Raw genomic sequence first — 18,166 nt, forward strand, 5'->3', positions numbered from 1 at the left:
AAAGAAGGACAAATATAAGGGATAAAGATATTAAGTCATTCTATATTTTTATGGAAGGTAAATTCATGTAAGCATAAAAAATTCTCATTCGAGAACATAACAAATATGGCAGAGGGTTCCACAGTGACACGGCTGATTTCTTTCCTTTCCATGCCTCTCCTGGCCATGTCCCAGCAGGCCATCCAGGTCTACCTTTGGATGGACCACTTAAGTAAGAGCAAAGACTGACGTGGAAGAACCAGAATTCTCATACGCCAATAGTCCAAAAGCAAAATGGTATAATCCCTTCAGAAAATCGTCTGGCAGCTTTTTAAAAAGTGAAACACATAATCCAGCCAGTCCATTCCTAGACCCGATAAAAATGAAAGCACATGTCTACACAAAAATCTGTGTATGAATGTTCACAGCATCTTCGTTTGTGATAGCCCAAAATGGGAACTGTCCAACAAGAGGATGGGAAAACAAACTGTGTATCCATATAGTCTTAGCCTGCTTAGGCCACTGTAGCAAAACACCATCAGCTGGATGGCTAAAACCACAGAAATTTATTCATCAGAATCCTGGAGGCTGGAAGTCTAGGACCAGAATGTCAGCATGGTCCAGGCCTAGTGAGAGTTCTCTTCCTGGCTTACTGGGGCCACCTCCTTGCTATGTCCTCACATAGCCCTGCCTCAGTGCATACACATGGAGAGAGAGATCACTATTCCTCTTTTTTTTTTAATGTTTATTTATTGGGGGGGGGGGTTGGTGCAGAGAAAGAGGGAAACACAGAATCCGAAGCAGGCTCCAGGCTCCGAGCTGTCAGCACAGAGCCTGATATGGAGCTTGAACTCACAAGCTCTGAGATCATGACTTGAGCTGAAGTCAGACACCGAACCCACTGAGCCACCCAAGCACCCCCACTATTCCTCTTCCTTTATAAGGCCAACAAACCTACCAGATTAGGACCCCACCCTTTTGACCTCATTTAACCTTAATCAGCTCCTAAAAGCCCTATCTCCAAATACAGTCAAGTTGGGGGTTAGGGCTTCAATGTATGATTATAGGGAACACAGTCCCTAGCACCATAAAATGGAATACTAATCATCAACTAAGAAATGATATACTGATCCGCCCACAGATATGGATGTATCTAAAAATATTCTGAAAGAAACAAAAAAAAAGAAACCAGAGACTTCTCCTCCATGAAAATATACTATATGATTCCATTTAAATAATTTATATAAATTATATAATTCATATAAATTCCTGAAAAGTGCAAATTAATCTGTCGTGATAAAAGTGACAGATCAGTTGTTGCCAAGAGCAGGGGGACTTATAGCTGCAAATAAGGATACTTTGGGGGGTGACAGTTGTGTTCATTATCTTGATTGTAGTTGCTGGTCTGACATCCACATGTCAAAACTCAAGTTGTACATTTAAAACTTTTTTTTTAATGTTTATTTTTGAGAAAGAGAAAGAGAGAGAGAGAGAGAGAGAGAGAGAGAGAGAGAGAGAGAGAATGCAAGTGGGGTAGGGGCAGAAAGAGAGGGAGACACAGAATCTAAAGCAGGCTCCAGGCTCTGAGCTGTCAACACAGAGCCCAATGCGGGACTCGAACCTGAGAACCATGAGATCATGACCTGAGCTAAAGTCTGGTGCTTAACCATCTGAGCCACCCAGGTGCCCCTCAAGTTGTACATTTTAAATATGTGCAGTGTATTATTATACATCACTATTATGCATCAATAGTCATATATCAATAAAGCTGAAAAAAATCCAAGCCTCTTTTCGGCTTCATTTTTTTCATTCTTTAACATCACTTTTTTTTCTCTCCTTCTTTTTTTAAGTTTACTTACTTATTTAAATGTTTATTTACTTTTGAAAGAGAGAGAGAGCAGGGGAGGGGCGGGGAAGGGGACAGAGGATGGAAAGCCGGCTCTGTGCTGATGCAAGGATTGAACCACCAGCTGTGAGATCAAGACCTGAGCCTAAGCCGACCGTTTAACTGACTGAGCCACCCAGGTGCCCTTACTTACTTATTTTTAAGTAATCCCTATGCCCAATGGGGGGCTCAAATTCACAACCCCAAGATCAAGAGTCGCACACCATTCCACCTGAGCCAGCCTGGCACCCCAACATCAGTGTGTTTTCAATGTGTTTCAAGTTTTGGTGCTGGTCAGAAATCATGCAGATTCTGATGTCTTTATATGGAGAGAACTTTACACATCTATGGAAAGAGAATCTGTGGAAACACTTCCTCACTGTTTCAAATTAAATGTACATGTCACTCCCAAAGCCTCCAGGAATGCTGGTATGATTATTTTTAACTTGTTACTATTGTATCTCAATTACTTCAACTTATTAGACAGCTGATCTATTAAGTTCTCAGGGTAGGACCCACTGGGGATAAATTTTAAAATTAAAAAGATTTTTAAGAATCTACTCTTAGAAGTTCCATCATAATTTCAAATTTCACTGAAAACAATTTGAATTTTAACGCTCCTCTGGAGAAATTTCAATCAAGCCTCCAGAAATAGGAAGAGAGTAGTACCATGGCACTGTCAAAGGACCCAAACCAAAAAAAGTCATAGGCTTCTTTTATGATAGTCTCAAAAGCAGAGTGAATACACAGCTAAACACAGCGTTACCTTGTGATTCAGCAATCACACCCAACTGATTTGAAAACGTATGTCCACACAAAAACCTCCACATGAATGTTTATAGCAGCTTTATTCATAACAGCCCAAAACTGGAAGCAACCAAGACGCCCTTCAATAGGTGAAACAGATAAGCAAACTGTGGCACATCCAGACAATGAGTATTATTAAGTGATCAAAAGAAAAGAGCTACCAAGCCACAAAAAGACTTGGATAAATCTTAAATGCATACTGCTAAGTGAAAGAAGCCAGTCTAAACAGGCTGCATACTATATGGTTCCAATTATATGACACACTGGAAAAGGAAAAACCATAGAGATGGGTGAAAGGATCAGTGGTTGCCGGAGGTTTGACAGCATGGAGTTGAATAGGTGAAGCACGGGGTTTTTTTCCAGGCAGTGAAATTATTCTGCATGATACAGTGATGGTGGATACGTGACACTATGCATTTGTCAAAACCCACTGAACTTCACAGCATAAAGAGTGAACCTTAATGTATGCAGATTTTAACAAATCATTTAGGAAGTGGAGAGGATCCCAGGATGGAATACAAAATGTGACAAAACAATTACAAATTGTCTATGAATGTATGAAACAACCTCACGGAGAGGAGGGAGGGAAAAGGTACAAGCTCACCTTTGTACAGCTTTGCAGAGAACCCAGTGGGATAGGATTTGGCCCACGGCTGTAGTTTTCAAACCCTGCTCTAAAGCCTAACGAGGCCCTCAAGTGGTAACTTTCAGAAGCCTGTGAAAGGAGGGCCATGTGATGTGGGATCCATGCCACAGGGAAAAAGGCCAGGCCCGTGGCTTTGCCCGCATCTGGTCCAGAGTCGATGCCAAAGTCCTGACTCGGACTTAAAAGATTCCTAATGCCCAGCCCCCACCCTTCCGACCTAATTCTCTGTTTCCACCTCCACTCCTGGGGGGCTCCCCCCATGGCAACCAGCGTGCCTTTTACCTGCTCGTTCCAGGAGGCCCTTGCCCCTTGCAGGTCCCTCTGTCTTACACACCCCTTCACCCCAAATACCCAGTGGCTACTCCCTCACTTCCATCCAGGGCTTTGCCCGATTGTCACTGCCTCTGGTGGGGCCCCCCCTCACTTTCCCCACAACCTGTGCTCCCTGCCCCTCTGACCCAGCTTCACTTTTCTCCATGTCACTCATACACACACACACACACACACACACACACACACACACACACACCTTTTAAAAACAAACTTTATTTTTGTTTCTAGAACAGTTCCAGATTTTCAGAAAAATTATAAAGACGGTACTATGTAAGATAGTTCCCATATAACCTACATTGAGTTTCCCCTATTACTAACGTCTTACACTTGAGGTACATCTGTTATAACCAGTGAACCAATACTGATATGCTATTATTGAAAGAAGTCCATACTTTATTCTGATTTCCTCAGTTTTTACTACTGTCTTTTTTTTCTGGTCTAGGATCCCATTCAGGATACCACATTCCATTTTGTCTTCAGGTCTCCCTAGGCTCCTCTTGGCTGGGCCAGTTTCTCAGACTTTCCTTGTTTTTGATGACCCAACAGTGTTGAGGAGCACTGGTCACATACTACATATTTTTACTTATTTGTGTCAACTCATCCCAAGCAGGAAGGTAAGCTTCTAGAAGACAGAGATTTTTATCTGTCTGTTTACCATTTCCCCAGCAATCGGAACAGAACTTGCCACATCATGAGTGTTTAATGAATAACTATAGAATGAATTTGCTAAAATGAATGATTTTTTAACTCTAAAACTCCACAGACCTTCAGGTTTCATAGAGCCCAACCCTTCTCATTTAGCACATGAAAACAATGAAGTCTTGAGGGGTTAGGTAACTTTCCAGTTACAGGAACCAGAACTAGAACGTCCTCGGCGTTTTGTGACCACCATACCCAGAAGCCAGGACCCATCAAACACTGTCATCCAACACTTCAAGTTGCCCACAAGGAACCTGGGAGCCCATACTCATTCTCAGCAACCTCAACAGCTTTTTCTGAATAACAGTGTTTATTTGGGTCAACAACTTGAATATTTTATTGCATCTTTATATACATCCTTTCTATAAACATAAGTGAAAAAAATAAAAAGACAAAATGTTGACACCAGTAATCAAAAGTCATCTAGCAGGTGACAAACAGGAGTGAGATTTTTTAGGTCAAATCAGATACTTTTTAGGCTTTAACTGATCACCTGAAACCAGCCCCAAGTGCTAAAAAACCCTATGAATGGTTGTGTGTAAATGGAGAGACATGAATACCCTGCCACATCAGATAGATGACTCTGGTTTTTTGTTTTTTGGTTTTTTTTTGTTTGTTTGTTTTGAGAGAGAGAGAGAGAGAGAGAGAGAGAGAGAGAGAGAGAGAGAGAGACAGCAAGCAGAGTTCAAGAAGGAGAATCTTAAGCAGGCTCTACACTCAGCTCAGAGCCCAACAGGGGGCTCGATCTCCCTACCCTGGGATCATGACCTGACCTGAAATCAAGAGTCAGATGCTCAACAGACTGAGCCACCCAAGCGCCCCTAGATGGTTGTTTTTAACTCAATCCTTCCTCTTTAGTATCTTTTCAGTTAAAGATGTCAGGGATTCCCTACTCATTATACCTGTTTGGCAACCTTTCAACATGTGCTCAGGGACAACTAAATAAGAATCCAATTTCATTTATTGATAAGTAATTGCTGAGCACCTAAAATCTGCTAAGCATGAACTTCAAAATGTGTCCTTTCTCAATTCACCCAGAGCCCAGTAAATAGCATGCTGTAAATACTTACAGAACACTTTAGAAGGCTTCAATTCCTCAAATAAGAGAGTCCATCAATACTAACCCCACAGGCCTAAGGACAAGTTTACATAAGATTTTAAAATTCTAGCCTTCATGGGATGCCTGGGTTGCTCAGTCAGTTAGGCATCTGACTCTTGGTTTTGGCCTAGGTCATGGTCTCACAGTTTGTGAAATCGAGCCCGTGTTGGGCTTATAGCCTTCAAAAAAGCACACGACTAAGAAAACAATCAAAGTTACAAAGGCAACCCAGATCTTGAACTCAATTATACCATATACCATCTTTAAGAGGCATTCTTAGTGGGAATTAAGGACATTCCCAAAAAACAAACACAAATGGTAAAAACTGCTATAAACAGGTTTAAAAAAAATTTTTTTTTAAGATTTTATTTTTAAGCAATCTCTACACCAAACATGGGGCTCAAACTCACAACCCTGAGATCAGGAGTCACATGCTCCACTGACTGAGCTAGCCGGGTACTCTGAAAGTTTTAATTTTTTAAGGAAAAAAAATGAATTGATTCAAAATTTTATCAGAAATGAACAATATGGGGGCGCCTGGGTGGCTCAGTCAGTTGAGCATCAGACTTCAGCTCAGGTCATCATCTTGCAGTTCATGGGTTCAAGCCCCACATCTGGCTCAGTGCAGACAGCTCAGAGTCTGGAACCTGCTTCGGAATCTGTGTCTCCCTCTCTCTCTGCCCTTCCCCAGCTCACACTCTGTCTTTCTCTCTCTCTCAAAAATATATAAACATTAAAAAAATTAAAAAAAAAAAAAGAAAAGAAATTAACAAAATGGAAAGTACTCAGTGCTTTCAGATTCCTCTTCTGTGGTAAAAAGAGCATGACCTTAAACTTCAAGAACTATCTATTGTACCATCCCCTGCTCCACAAAACTCAAACACAATATGACAACTGGATATGTGACTTGAGTCTTCAGTAAGAATGTTACTTCCTCCAAGGTAAAACAATTTCAAAGTGCCACTTTAAACATTCAGTTTACTCTCTGTTGTGGGCTGAATTGTGTCCCCTGGTACCCATGACTATGACTTTATTTGAAAAGAGGGTCTTTGTAGATGTAATCCAGATGAGGTCATGCTGGATTAGGGTAGATCCTAATCCAAACACCAGTCTCATTGGGAAATTTGGACATAAAAGGAAAATTTGACACAAAGACCCAGGGAGAGAACACCATGTGACTACAGAGGCAGAGATTGGAATGATGCAGCTCCAAGCCAAGAAATGTCCAGCACTGACTACACCGGCCAGAAGCTAGAAGAGAGGCATGGAACAGGTTCTCCCTCAGAGCCTCCAGAAGGAACCAACCCCGCCGACACCTTGATTTCAGACTTCTGGCCTCCAGAACTGTGAGAGTAAATGTCTATCATTTTGAGCCACTTAGTTTGTGGTTCTTTGTTATGGAGGTCCTAGAAAACGAATATATTCTAATTCTTTCAGGGTCCTGTGGGCATTTGCAAAAAGAACCTAAGATCATACTGGAGGAAGTATTGAATCCTGGTTCCAGTATTGGAAGTACTGGAGTGAGTGCCACACTCTTCAAAGCAGTTGCACGGTCATGCTTAACTCGTGGAAACTACTTTCATGAATTAATGTAACTAGAAACGTTATATATACACATAAACATATGAGTGCAGGTATGCACATCCTCTACCATATTCAGATTATACTAATGATGGGGGTGCCTGGGTGGCTCAGTCGGTTAAGCATCCAATTCTTGGGGTGCCTGGGTAGCTCAGTTGGTTGAGCGTCCGACTTCGGCCCAGGGCATGATCTCACAGTCTGTGAGTTCGAGCCCCGCGTTGGGCTCTGTGCTGACAGCTCAGAGCCTGGAGCCTGCTTTGGATCTGTGTCTCCCTCTCTCTCTGACCCTCCCCTGCTCATGCTTTGTCTCTCTCTCTCTCAATAATAAATGAACGTTAAGAAAAAAAAAAGCATCCAACTCTTGATTTTGGCTCAGGTCATGACCTCACAGTTCGTGAGATCAAGCCCCTTGTCAGGGTCCATGCTGCAGCATGGAGCCTGCTTGGGATTCTCTCTGCCTCTCCCTTGCTCATGCATGCTCACTTGTTCTCTCAAAATTAAATAAATAAACATAAAAAAAAAAAAAAAAGGAGAGAGATTACACTAATGAAGAAAATATCATCCCAAGACACTAAAAAATATTTCGGGAATACAAAATAGGGAATTTATCTTCATAAGCAATTTCTGATTTTATAACTTCTGATTTTGTAACTTTTCCAGGACTTCCCCAGGAAAAATCTAATCGCAACAGTTTTCAGATGGTTGGCAGTAAAGCCCAGGTTAGCTGAAAGGCCCCATGAGGTAATCTTGACTTTGGTAAAGGTCTGCATAGGTCTTCAGCTTTGCAGGTTCAGAAGCCAGATAGTCTCCCAAATCACACAGGTGTGATCAGGTCCAGGAAACAAGTTCACAACAATCCAACCCACAGATCCCAATTTCCAAGTTCAAGGACCAATTCATTAATTTTCAACATATCTTTCAGTGACCGGAACACTTAGACCTCCCTCACTCCTGATAACAAGTAACCAAAGAACTAAAATGGAAACCCAAAGACTGTTTGGCTAACATGTAATAAGGAGTCAGACATCCAATCTAGAACCTAGAACATTTGACTTCCTCCCCCCGCTAATACAACACCTGCACAGAACAGTACAATCTTTATATCCACTATGCCATCTGTACCAGCTACACTCAGTAGGGTAGATAGAGACCTCTGTATTTTATAGGGAAGTAAACTAATGTTAAGGAAACAAAGAGGGCGGTTTATCCATTCATTCAACACATGCTAACAAAACCCAATGTAACAAGGTAAACAGTAGGCAGCACTTAACTCCAATATCCTGACCCTCAGTCAAATGCTCTCTTCACTACATACCAGTCACTTCTGGAATGTACCTCCCCAGCAATGCACTCATATCTGCTAGATCATGTGTCTCTCTTCCTTAGAATATGCTGCATAAACATGGAAAAATTACTTCTAGTGCTTTTACTCTTCTATATATTCCATGTAAATCCCAATATATTGATATATTACCAATAAACAAAACATATTACACGTTAGATATGTAACATATCTTACATATCATACAGGTAACATATAAGATAGTTCACATACACACATAGTGTCAAAGATTTCACTTTAAGCTTTTTCTTTTTAAAGTTTATTTTGATAGAGAGAGAACGCACACACATGGGAGAGAGAGAGGGAGAGGAAAAAAAATCCCAAATAGGCTCTGCACCATCAGCATGGAGCCCATGGGGGGCTCCAACTCACAAACCATGAGATTATGACCTGAGCCAAAGTTGGACACTTAACCAATTGAGCCACTCAGGCACCCCCACTTTAAGCTTTTTCCAATAAGTCTTTGTAAATAAAATGTACTAGACCCATCTCGTCCTTCTTTAATAACTGAAATAGTTTTTCATCATTTGTCTGTTTCTTGGCTACTCAAGGTCAATTATGACCACCACTACTGTATTTTTCTCAAATGTAAAACTTGCACTTTTTCATATCTGAAATTAGGGAACCTTCTTACAATAATATATACATTTAATGTTGTGCATTTTCCTTTTAAAAGGGACTATAAAGGGGCACCTGGGTGGCTCAGTCAGTTAAGCATCCGACTGTAGCTCAGGTCACGATCTTGTGGTACACGGTTTGTGAGTTCGAGCCCAGCATTGGGCTCTGTACTGTCAGCTCAGAGGCTGGAGCCTGCTTGGGATACTGTATCTCCCTCTATCTGCCCCTCTTCCATTTGCATTCTGTCCCTTTCTCTCTCTCAAAAATAAATAAACTTTAAAAAAATTTTTTAATGAAAAGGGACTCTAAAGATGAATGTTTTTTTTTCCAATTGCAACCATATCTGAGAATAACCAAACTGTTTACAAGGGGGTATTATATGAGTAGTCCACCTAATAAATAATGAGAGAATAATCAAATAATAAATTATCAAACATCCTGCAATAACCAGTAAATGAATGGACACAGATAAAAATCAATGGTTGCTGGGGTGCCTGCATGGCTTGGTCAGTTGAGGGCCTGACTCTTGGTTTCGGCTCGGGTCACAATCTCTCAGTTCATGAGTTCAAGCCCCGCGTTGGGCTCAGCACTGACAGTATAGAGCCTGCTTGGGATTCTCTCTCTCCCCCTCTCTCTACCCTTTCCTTGATTGTGCTCTCTTTCTCTCTCAAAATAAATAAAATGAACTTCAAAAAAAATTTTTTTTTAAATCAATGGTTGCTAACAACATATATAGGACAATTAGGCATTAGGTTCTTTTCAATAGAAGTGTATATCACCTATGGAATTATGTTGCCAAAAAAGAACCTGAATCCTGTCACACATCTATATCAGCCTATAATTTACAGGAAATACAAGAGGCAGAAAGACAAGTTAAATGACACCATAAGAGGCAACTGGCATAGCCTGTGGAAAACCCTAGAAAACAAAGGACCTGCTTCTTCAATAACAACAAAATATTAGAAAAAAAAAAAAAAGATGAGGGAACATATAGATTTAAGAATTAAGAGGCATCAACCACTATGGAACACTCAACCCAACAATAGCAGAATATGCATTTTTCAAGTACACGTTGAATATTCTTTTTAAAAAAATTTTTTTTTCAACATTTATTTTTGGGACAGAGAGAGACAGAGCATGAACGGGGGAGGAGCAGAGAGAGAGGGAGACACAGAATCGGAAACAGGCTCCAGGCTCCGAGCCATCAGCCCAGAGCCTGACGCGGGGCTCGAACTCACGGACCGCGAGATCGTGACCTGGCTGAAGTCGGACGCTTAACCGACTGCGCCACCCAGGCGCCCCCACGTTGAATATTCTTAAGGATATACCATGTTAGGTCACAAAACAAGTCTTAATAAATTTAAAAACATGGAGATCAGGGACACCTGGGTGGCTCAGTCGGTTAAGCAACTGACTCCAGCTCAGGTCATGATCTCACAGTTTGTGAGTTCGAGCTCCGCGTGGCGCTCTGTGCTGACAGCTCAGAGTCTGGAGCCTGCTTCAGATTCTGTGTCTCCCTCTCTCTCTGTTCCTCCCCTGCTTGTTCTCTGTCTCTGTCTCTCAAAAATAAATGTTAAGAAAAAAATTAAATAAATAAATAAATAAATAGAAAATAAAAACATGGAGATCATACAAAGTATCTTGTACTGATCACAACAGAATGAAACTAGACATCAATAGCTGAAGAAAAACTGAAAAATCCATAAAAATGGGGAAATTCCCCCCCCCCCTTTAAACACCAAAGGGTCAAAGAAACTACAGTGAAAATCAGAAAATACCTGAGACAAATGAAGATGAAAACACAACATAGCAAAACTTCTGAAATGCAGTGAAAGTAATGCTAAGAGAAAAAAGGCGAGCTGTAAACATTTACATTTAAAAAGATCTCAAATCAACAACCTAACTTTACCACTTAAGAACTAGAAAAAGAAGGGGCACCTAGGTGGCTCAGTCAGTTAGTATCCCACTCTTGATTTCAGATCAGGTCATGACCTTATGGTTCGTGAGTTTGATCCCCATATCAGGTTCTGGGCTCCCAGCATGGAGCCTGCTTGGAATTCTCTCTCTCTCTCTCTCTCTCTCTCTCTGTCTCTCTCTGTCTCTCAAAATAAACATTAAAAAAAAAAAAAGGAACTAGAAAAAAGAACAAATAACCCAAAGCTAGGAGGAAGGAAATAATAAAGATTAGATCAGAGATAAATAAAGACTAGAAAAACAATTGAGAAAAAAAAACTCAATAAAACCAAGAATTGGTTCTTTGAAAAGATCAACAAAATTAATAAGCCTTTAGCTAAAAGGCAAAAAAGAAAGAACATAAATAACTAAAATCAGATATAAAAGAGAGGACACTACTACCAGTTTTACATTAAAAAAAAAAAAAAAAGGATTATAAGAGAGCACTATGAGCAATTATATACCACAAATGGATAACCTAGAAGAACTGGACAAATTCCTAGAAACGCACAACCTACCAAGACTGAATCATGAACAAATAAAAAATCTGAAAAGACATGTAATGAGCAAGAAGACTGAATCATTAATTTAAAACCTCCACAAAAGACTATACTTTCAGGGATCATTCCTAGAATTTGTTACTACAGAAGTTTCTCTGAATGTGTAGAGTACCCAAAACCATGAGAAGGAGGTATAGCATTCTCTCCTGAGGATGAAGGTGGCTCTGGGGGTTGCTTCCGCAGCTGTCTTTTGCTGTTGATGATCATTCTTCTCTTCCTTTGGGAGAGCAAGAGGGAGAAAACAAAAACAAACAAACAAAAAACTCCCATAAAGAAGAGCCAAAAACCAGAGGGCTTCACCAGTGAATTCCACCAAAGCTTTAAAGAAATTAACACAGATCTTTCTCAAACTCTTCCAAAAAATTGAAGAGCAGGGAACAATTTCTCACTCATTCTATAAAGCCAGCATTACCCTGATACCAAAACCAGATAAAGACACTACAACTATAAATCAATGTCCTTTATAAACACTGATGGAAAAATCTTCAAAAAAATATTAACCAGCAGGATTAAAATGATTATATACAGAACATTAAAATGATTATACACTGGGGCACCTGGGTGGCTCAGTCGGTTAAGTGTCCGACTTCAGCTCAAGTCATGATCTCACAGCTCATGAGTTCGAGCCCCGTGTCGGGCTCTGTGCTGACAGCTCAGAGCCTGGAGCCTGCTTCAGATTCTGTGTGTCTCTCTCTCTGCCCCTCCCCTGCTCACATTCTGTCTCTCTCTCTCTCTCTCTCTCTCTCAAAAATAAACATTTAAAAAAAATTTTTTAATAAATAAAATGATTATACACCACAACCTCAATGCAAGGATGGTTCAACATATGAAAATCTATCAGTGTGATACTCTGCACTAACAGGATGAAGGAAAAATTCACATGATCGTCTCAACTGATGAAGAAAGCATTTAGACAAAATTCAACACTCTTTTATAATTAAAAACAAAGAAACCACTCTACAAACTAGGAATACAAGAAAACAACCTCAACATAATAAAGGTTATATAGAAAGAGACCAAAGCTAATATGTTTAATGGTAAGATTGCAGGCTTTCCCTCTAAGGTCAGGAACAAGACAAAGAGGTCCACTCTCACCATCTCTTCCCAGTATAAGACTGCAAGTCCTAGTCACAACAATTAAGCAAGAGAAAGAAATAAAAGGCACCCAAATAGGAAAAGAAGAAGTAAAATTATTTCTGTTAATGGAATGATGTTATATATGTAGGGAAAACCCTATAGAGATTACACCAAAAATAACTTAAAAAACCTGTTAGAAGGGGTGCCTAGGTGGTTCAGTCAGTTGAGTGTCTGACTCTTGATTTCAACTTAGGTAATGATCTCACCTGTGAGAACTAATAAATTAAGCTAAATTCCAAGACACAAAATCAACCTGCAAAAACTAGTTGCAATTCTATATACTAACAATTAACAATATGAGAGGAAATTAAGAGAACAATTCCATTTACAATATCAACAAAAAGAATAGACTACTTAGGAATAAACTTCAACAAGGAGGTAAAAGACTTGTACACTGAAAACTATGAAGTATTTTTGAAAGAAATTAAAGAAGACACCAATAGGAAAGATATCCCATGTTAATTTATTGGAATATTTAGTATTATTAAGATGTCAATACTACCTGAAGCAATCTACAGATTCAAAGCAATTCCTACTAAAATCCCAACGACTTTTTATAGATGAAAATTCCATCCTAAAATTCATATGGAATTCCAAGGGACCCAAAACAACCAAAATAATCTTGAACCAAGTTGGAAGTTTCACACTTCCTGATTTCAAAACTTATTACAAAGCACTGTAATAAAAACAATGTGATACTGGCATAGAAATAGACATGTAGACCAAAAGAACAGAACAGAAAGCCTAGTAATATACCCTCACATGTAAGGCTTAGATAGTTTTTAGAAAGTGCTAAGACCATTCAATGGGAAAAGGACAGTCTTTTCAACAAATTGTGCTGGGAAAACTAGCATCCAATACAAGAGAATGAAGTTGGACCCTTTGATCTTACACCATATACAAAAATTAACTCAAAGTGCATCAAAGATTTATTCATTTTTTAAAAATTTGTTTTAAGTTTATTTACTTATTTTTGAGAGAGAGACAGAGAGAGCAAGAAGGGGAAGGCAGAAAGAGAGGGCAGAAAGGAAGGCAGAAAGGCAGAAAGGAAGGCAGAAAGAATCCCAAGCAGGCTCCACACTATCAGCATGGATCCCAATGTGGGACTCAAACTCAGGAACCGTGAGATCATAACCTGAGCTGAAACCAAGAGTCGGAGGCTTAACCGACTGAGCCACCCAGATGCCCCAAAGTGGATCAAAGATTTAAATATAAGACCTGAAGCTATAAAACTCTCAGAGGGAAAGCTTTATGTCACTGGATTTGGCAATGATTTCTTGGATGTGATACTAAAAGCAAGGATGACAAAAGAAAAAAATAGATAAATTAGATTATACCAAAATAAAAAAAAACTTGTGCAAATAAAAAAAAAAAACTTGTGCAAACAGGGTGAAAAGGCAACACACAAAATGGAAGAAAATATCTACAAATCATATATCCAATAAGGGATTTATATGCTGAATATATAAAGAAATCCTACAACCCAACAACAAAAAACAAATAACCCAATCCAAAAATGGGCAAAGGACCTGAATAGACATTTCTCCAACAATATATACAAATAGGCAATCAGCACCTGAAAAGACACTCAATTTCACTAATCATCAAAGAAATGCAAATCAAAACCACAATAAGGTGCGCCTGTCTGGATAGTTCAGTAGAACATGCGAATCTTTATCTCCGGGTTGTGAGTTCAAGCCCCACATTGGGCATAGAGCTTACTTACACACACACACACACACACACACACACACACACACACCCATGATATCACTTCATATCCTTTAAGATGGCTACTATCAAAAAAACAGAAACAAGTATTAGCGAGGTTGTGGAGCAGTTGGAACCTTTGTGTACTGTTGGCGGGATTATGAAATGGTGCAAGAGCTAATAGGAAAATAGTCTGGCAGCTCTTCAAAAAATTAAAATTAGAACTACCATATGATCCAGAAATCCCACTTCTGAGTATATATCCAAAAGAACTGCAATATCTCTCTAAGAGATATTTGCACATTCATGTGCATTGCAGCATTATTCATAATTAGCAAGAAGTGGAAGCAATCCAAATGTCCATCAGTGGAAGAATGGAGAACTTAACATACCATATTTGTTAGTTCTCCAGAAAAACACAACCAATAGGATGTATACCTAGAGATTTATCATAAAGAATTAGTTCATCTGACTACAGCGGCTGGCACATCTAAAATCTGCAGGATAGACTGGCAGGGTAGAGACCCAAGAGGGCCAGTGTTCCAGTTTGAGTCTGAAGGCAGTGTGCTGAAGAACCAGCAAGAAGTGATGTGGTAAATGAAGTCCAAAGGCAGTCTTTTGGAGAATTCTCAATTGCTAAAGAAGGTGGATCTTCTTTATTCTATCAGGCCTTTAACTTATTGGATGAGGCCATTCACATTTTGGAGGGCTCCTTATTCAGAGCCCACCAATTTAAATGTTAATCTCATCCAAAATCACACTCACAGAAGTATCCAGAATAATGTTTGACCAAATATCTGGGCACCCCATGATCCAGCCAAGTTAATATACAAAATTAACCCTCACACATACAGTGGAATATTACGCTGCTTTAAAAGGAAGGAAATCCTGTCATATGCTACAACATGGATGAATCTTGAGGACCTTATACTAAGTGAAATAAGTCGGTCCCAAAAGTACAAATATTATATGATTTCACTTATATGAGGTAACTAAATGTAGAGTAAATGTCTGACATTAAACTTCTAATTGCCAAGGTACCCATTTTAAAAGATAGCCATCTTGAATAAACATATTGCCAGGTATATGACACAGCCACTAGGTAAAACAATCAGATTAGGAACTAGGTCACTCACACCCATTTAGTTCCCCTTACAGAAAGTCCTGGGTGACTTAGATAACTGACCGCTTGAGTGACCCTGCTTCCACTTTCCCATGCCCTAATTTCCGCTCTTGTGTTTCAAATTAGCCAATAATGAGTGACCCCACAAATCGCCAGACATTCCACCCTTGGACTTTAATAAAATCATAGCCCCAGCTCCCCTCTCTATCTGCAACCTCACTTGTACCATGTACCCTCCAATACTTGTGAGTAATAAATTCTGTTCCTCAAATTCCCTAATTATTTTTGAACTGCATCCTGCAGTCATAAGAACCACAAGGATTAGTCCAGTCACATCACTGGCCCCTGTGGGGGAAATATCAGTGGGGCTCACTGCGGTTAAGACAGGCCCAGGCAACTGCCTCAGGCATTCCTAGCTGAGAGCATCACCATCAATAGGTTGGGCAGGACTCAACACCAGAGTAGTCAAATTTATAGAAATAGCAAGAATGATGGTTATTTCAGGCTGGGGTAGAGGCGCCTGGGTGGCTCAGTTGATTGAGTGTCTGAATCTTGATTTTGGCTCAGGTCATGATCTCACAGTGGTAGGACTGAGCCCCAACACAAGCTCCTTACTGGGCGTGGAGCCTGTTTGGGATTCTCTCTCTCCCTATCTCTCTGCCCTTCCCCTGTTTGCATGCATGCTCTCGCTCTATCTCTCTCTCTCTAAAATACATGCATACATACATACATTTTTAAAAAATAAAAAAAATAAAAGGTACTGTTTAAATTCTGTAGGATGAAGAAGTTCTGGAGATCTGTTTCATGGCAATGCACATATACTTAGCACTACTGAATTTTATACTTAAAAATGGCTGAGATGGTATAAATTTTTTAAAAAGGACATTCTGATCGGGCTAGGGGGAGGGGAAGTGGGGAGTAAGTGTTTCACAGGGACAGAGATTCAGTCTGGGACAATGAAAAAGTTCTGCAGATGAATGCTAATGATAGTTGCACAATTATGTGAACATAGTACTACTAAACTATAATCTAAAAAATGGTTAAAATGGTAATTTTTATGATATATATATATATATATATACATGGAATATATATATATAATATAACTTACACGCAATGTATAAAAATAACAGTGCAGGGGGAAAAAAAGTACAAAGATTTGATGGTATCTGTTTTGGTGATTACAGAGATAAAATGTTGAGTATACAATGAAGTTTGCAAACTACCCTCAAATATTTAAAAATTGAGAGGTTGGGGGTGCTTGGGTGGCTCAGTAGGTTGAGCATCCGACTTCAGCCAGGTCACGATCTCGTGGTTCGTAGGTTGAGCCCCGCATCGGGCTCTGTGCTGACAGCTCAGAGCCTGGAGCCTGCTTTAGATTCTGTGTCTCCCTCTCTCTCTGCCCCTGCCCCACTCACTCACTCTCTCTCTCAAAAAATGAATAAACGTTAAAAAAAAATTTTTTTTAAATCAAGAGGTTAGCTTGTTTACAGATTTTTCTAACAACATAACAAAAAGCCTAAAGAACATATGCTGAGTGGCAAATGCTCAGGGTTGGGGCACCAACCCCATAGAAAACCATAGAAAATTTGCACTTCTTTGTGTTTTGCATTTCAGTGTTGTCTGAATATTTAAAAACAAATTTACTGTACTTCCAAGGAGTCTATATTCCAAAATTAAAAGCTGGAAAAAAAAATTACTACTAGAAGTAGTAATTACTACCAGATTACTACTAAATTACTAGAAGTAAATTGCTACTAGAAGATTTAAAAGAACGTCATTTTTTAAATTATATAAACTAAAATTAAAGTTGGGGCGCCTGGGTGGCTCAGTCAGTTAAGCGTCCGACTTCGGCTCAGGTCATGATCTCACGGTCCGTGAGTTCAAGCCCCACATTGGGCTCTGTGCTGACAGCTCAGAGCCTGGAGCCTGTTTCAGATTCTGTGTCTCCCTCTCTCTGACCCTCCCCTGTTCATGCTCTGTCTCTCCCTGTCTCAAAAATAAATAAAAAACGTTAAAAAAAAAAATTTAAAGTAAAATCAACAACAATCACCAAAATTAAACCTTCATATCTGGATTATGTCTTCCTATAATTTTGCTATTTTACTCTGAGAACATCTAAAGACCAATACACATATTTTAAGAATATTTCACTTTACCTTTTAGCTACTGAAGATGTTCCATATTGTCTTCTGCGACGCCTGGCCACTGAAGACATCTTAAGTCCTAGAAAGATAAATTGCTTTTTTTAAGGAATAAATTAGAAAACCATTCGCACAGTATCACTAGCACTGTGAAACTTTTACAAGCAGCAATGCTTGCCTCTAACCCCCACCCTGCAATCCCATCATACCAATTTGCAAGCAAACACAACAATGAAGACCAGCTAATCACAACCCTGAGATGCCCTCCCAACTCTATTTCTCTGCTAAAGAAAATGTCTAAGTCAACGCAAAATCTAGAGATGATGCAGGAAGCACTGGCAGAAAGCCTCATGGGTTGGAAAAAAGGGAAAGAGGTAAGTGATGAGGGAAACAAAGGCAAGAGAAATGTAGCTTAAATTAAATCTCCTTACAGCTTGCAGCCCACTGACACCTGAAACACGCAGAGCATGACCTTGCTGCCAAGCAACTCATGGCTGCCTTACTTCCTTGATGTTTCTGTTTTATTAAAGACTAAAAGTAACCTTATCTT

At 39.7% G+C, this 18,166-nt stretch overlaps 1 protein-coding gene and 1 non-coding gene across 2 annotated transcripts in view; one reads left to right on the top strand and one right to left on the bottom strand.

Annotated features, from left to right (window-relative positions):
- The window catches only part of LOC102902033 (nuclear receptor coactivator 5-like), a 47,280-nt gene that overhangs the window by 20,569 nt on the left and 8,545 nt on the right, over positions 1–18,166 (bottom strand). Inside the window, exon 2 of the mRNA XM_045045851.1 lies at positions 17,632–17,698. Within this exon, the coding sequence (XP_044901786.1) occupies positions 17,632–17,690 (59 nt within the window). The 5' untranslated portion in view covers positions 17,691–17,698. The remainder of the gene's footprint in view (positions 1–17,631; positions 17,699–18,166) is intronic.
- Positions 11,546–11,754, top strand: LOC111558166. Its single transcript, XR_002738754.2, has one exon. It is a non-coding gene; the product is annotated as a small nucleolar RNA U3 (small nucleolar RNA).

This window comes from Felis catus, chromosome E2, assembly GCF_018350175.1.
Source record: "Felis catus isolate Fca126 chromosome E2, F.catus_Fca126_mat1.0, whole genome shotgun sequence".
NCBI classification, from domain to species: Eukaryota; Metazoa; Chordata; class Mammalia; order Carnivora; family Felidae; genus Felis; species Felis catus.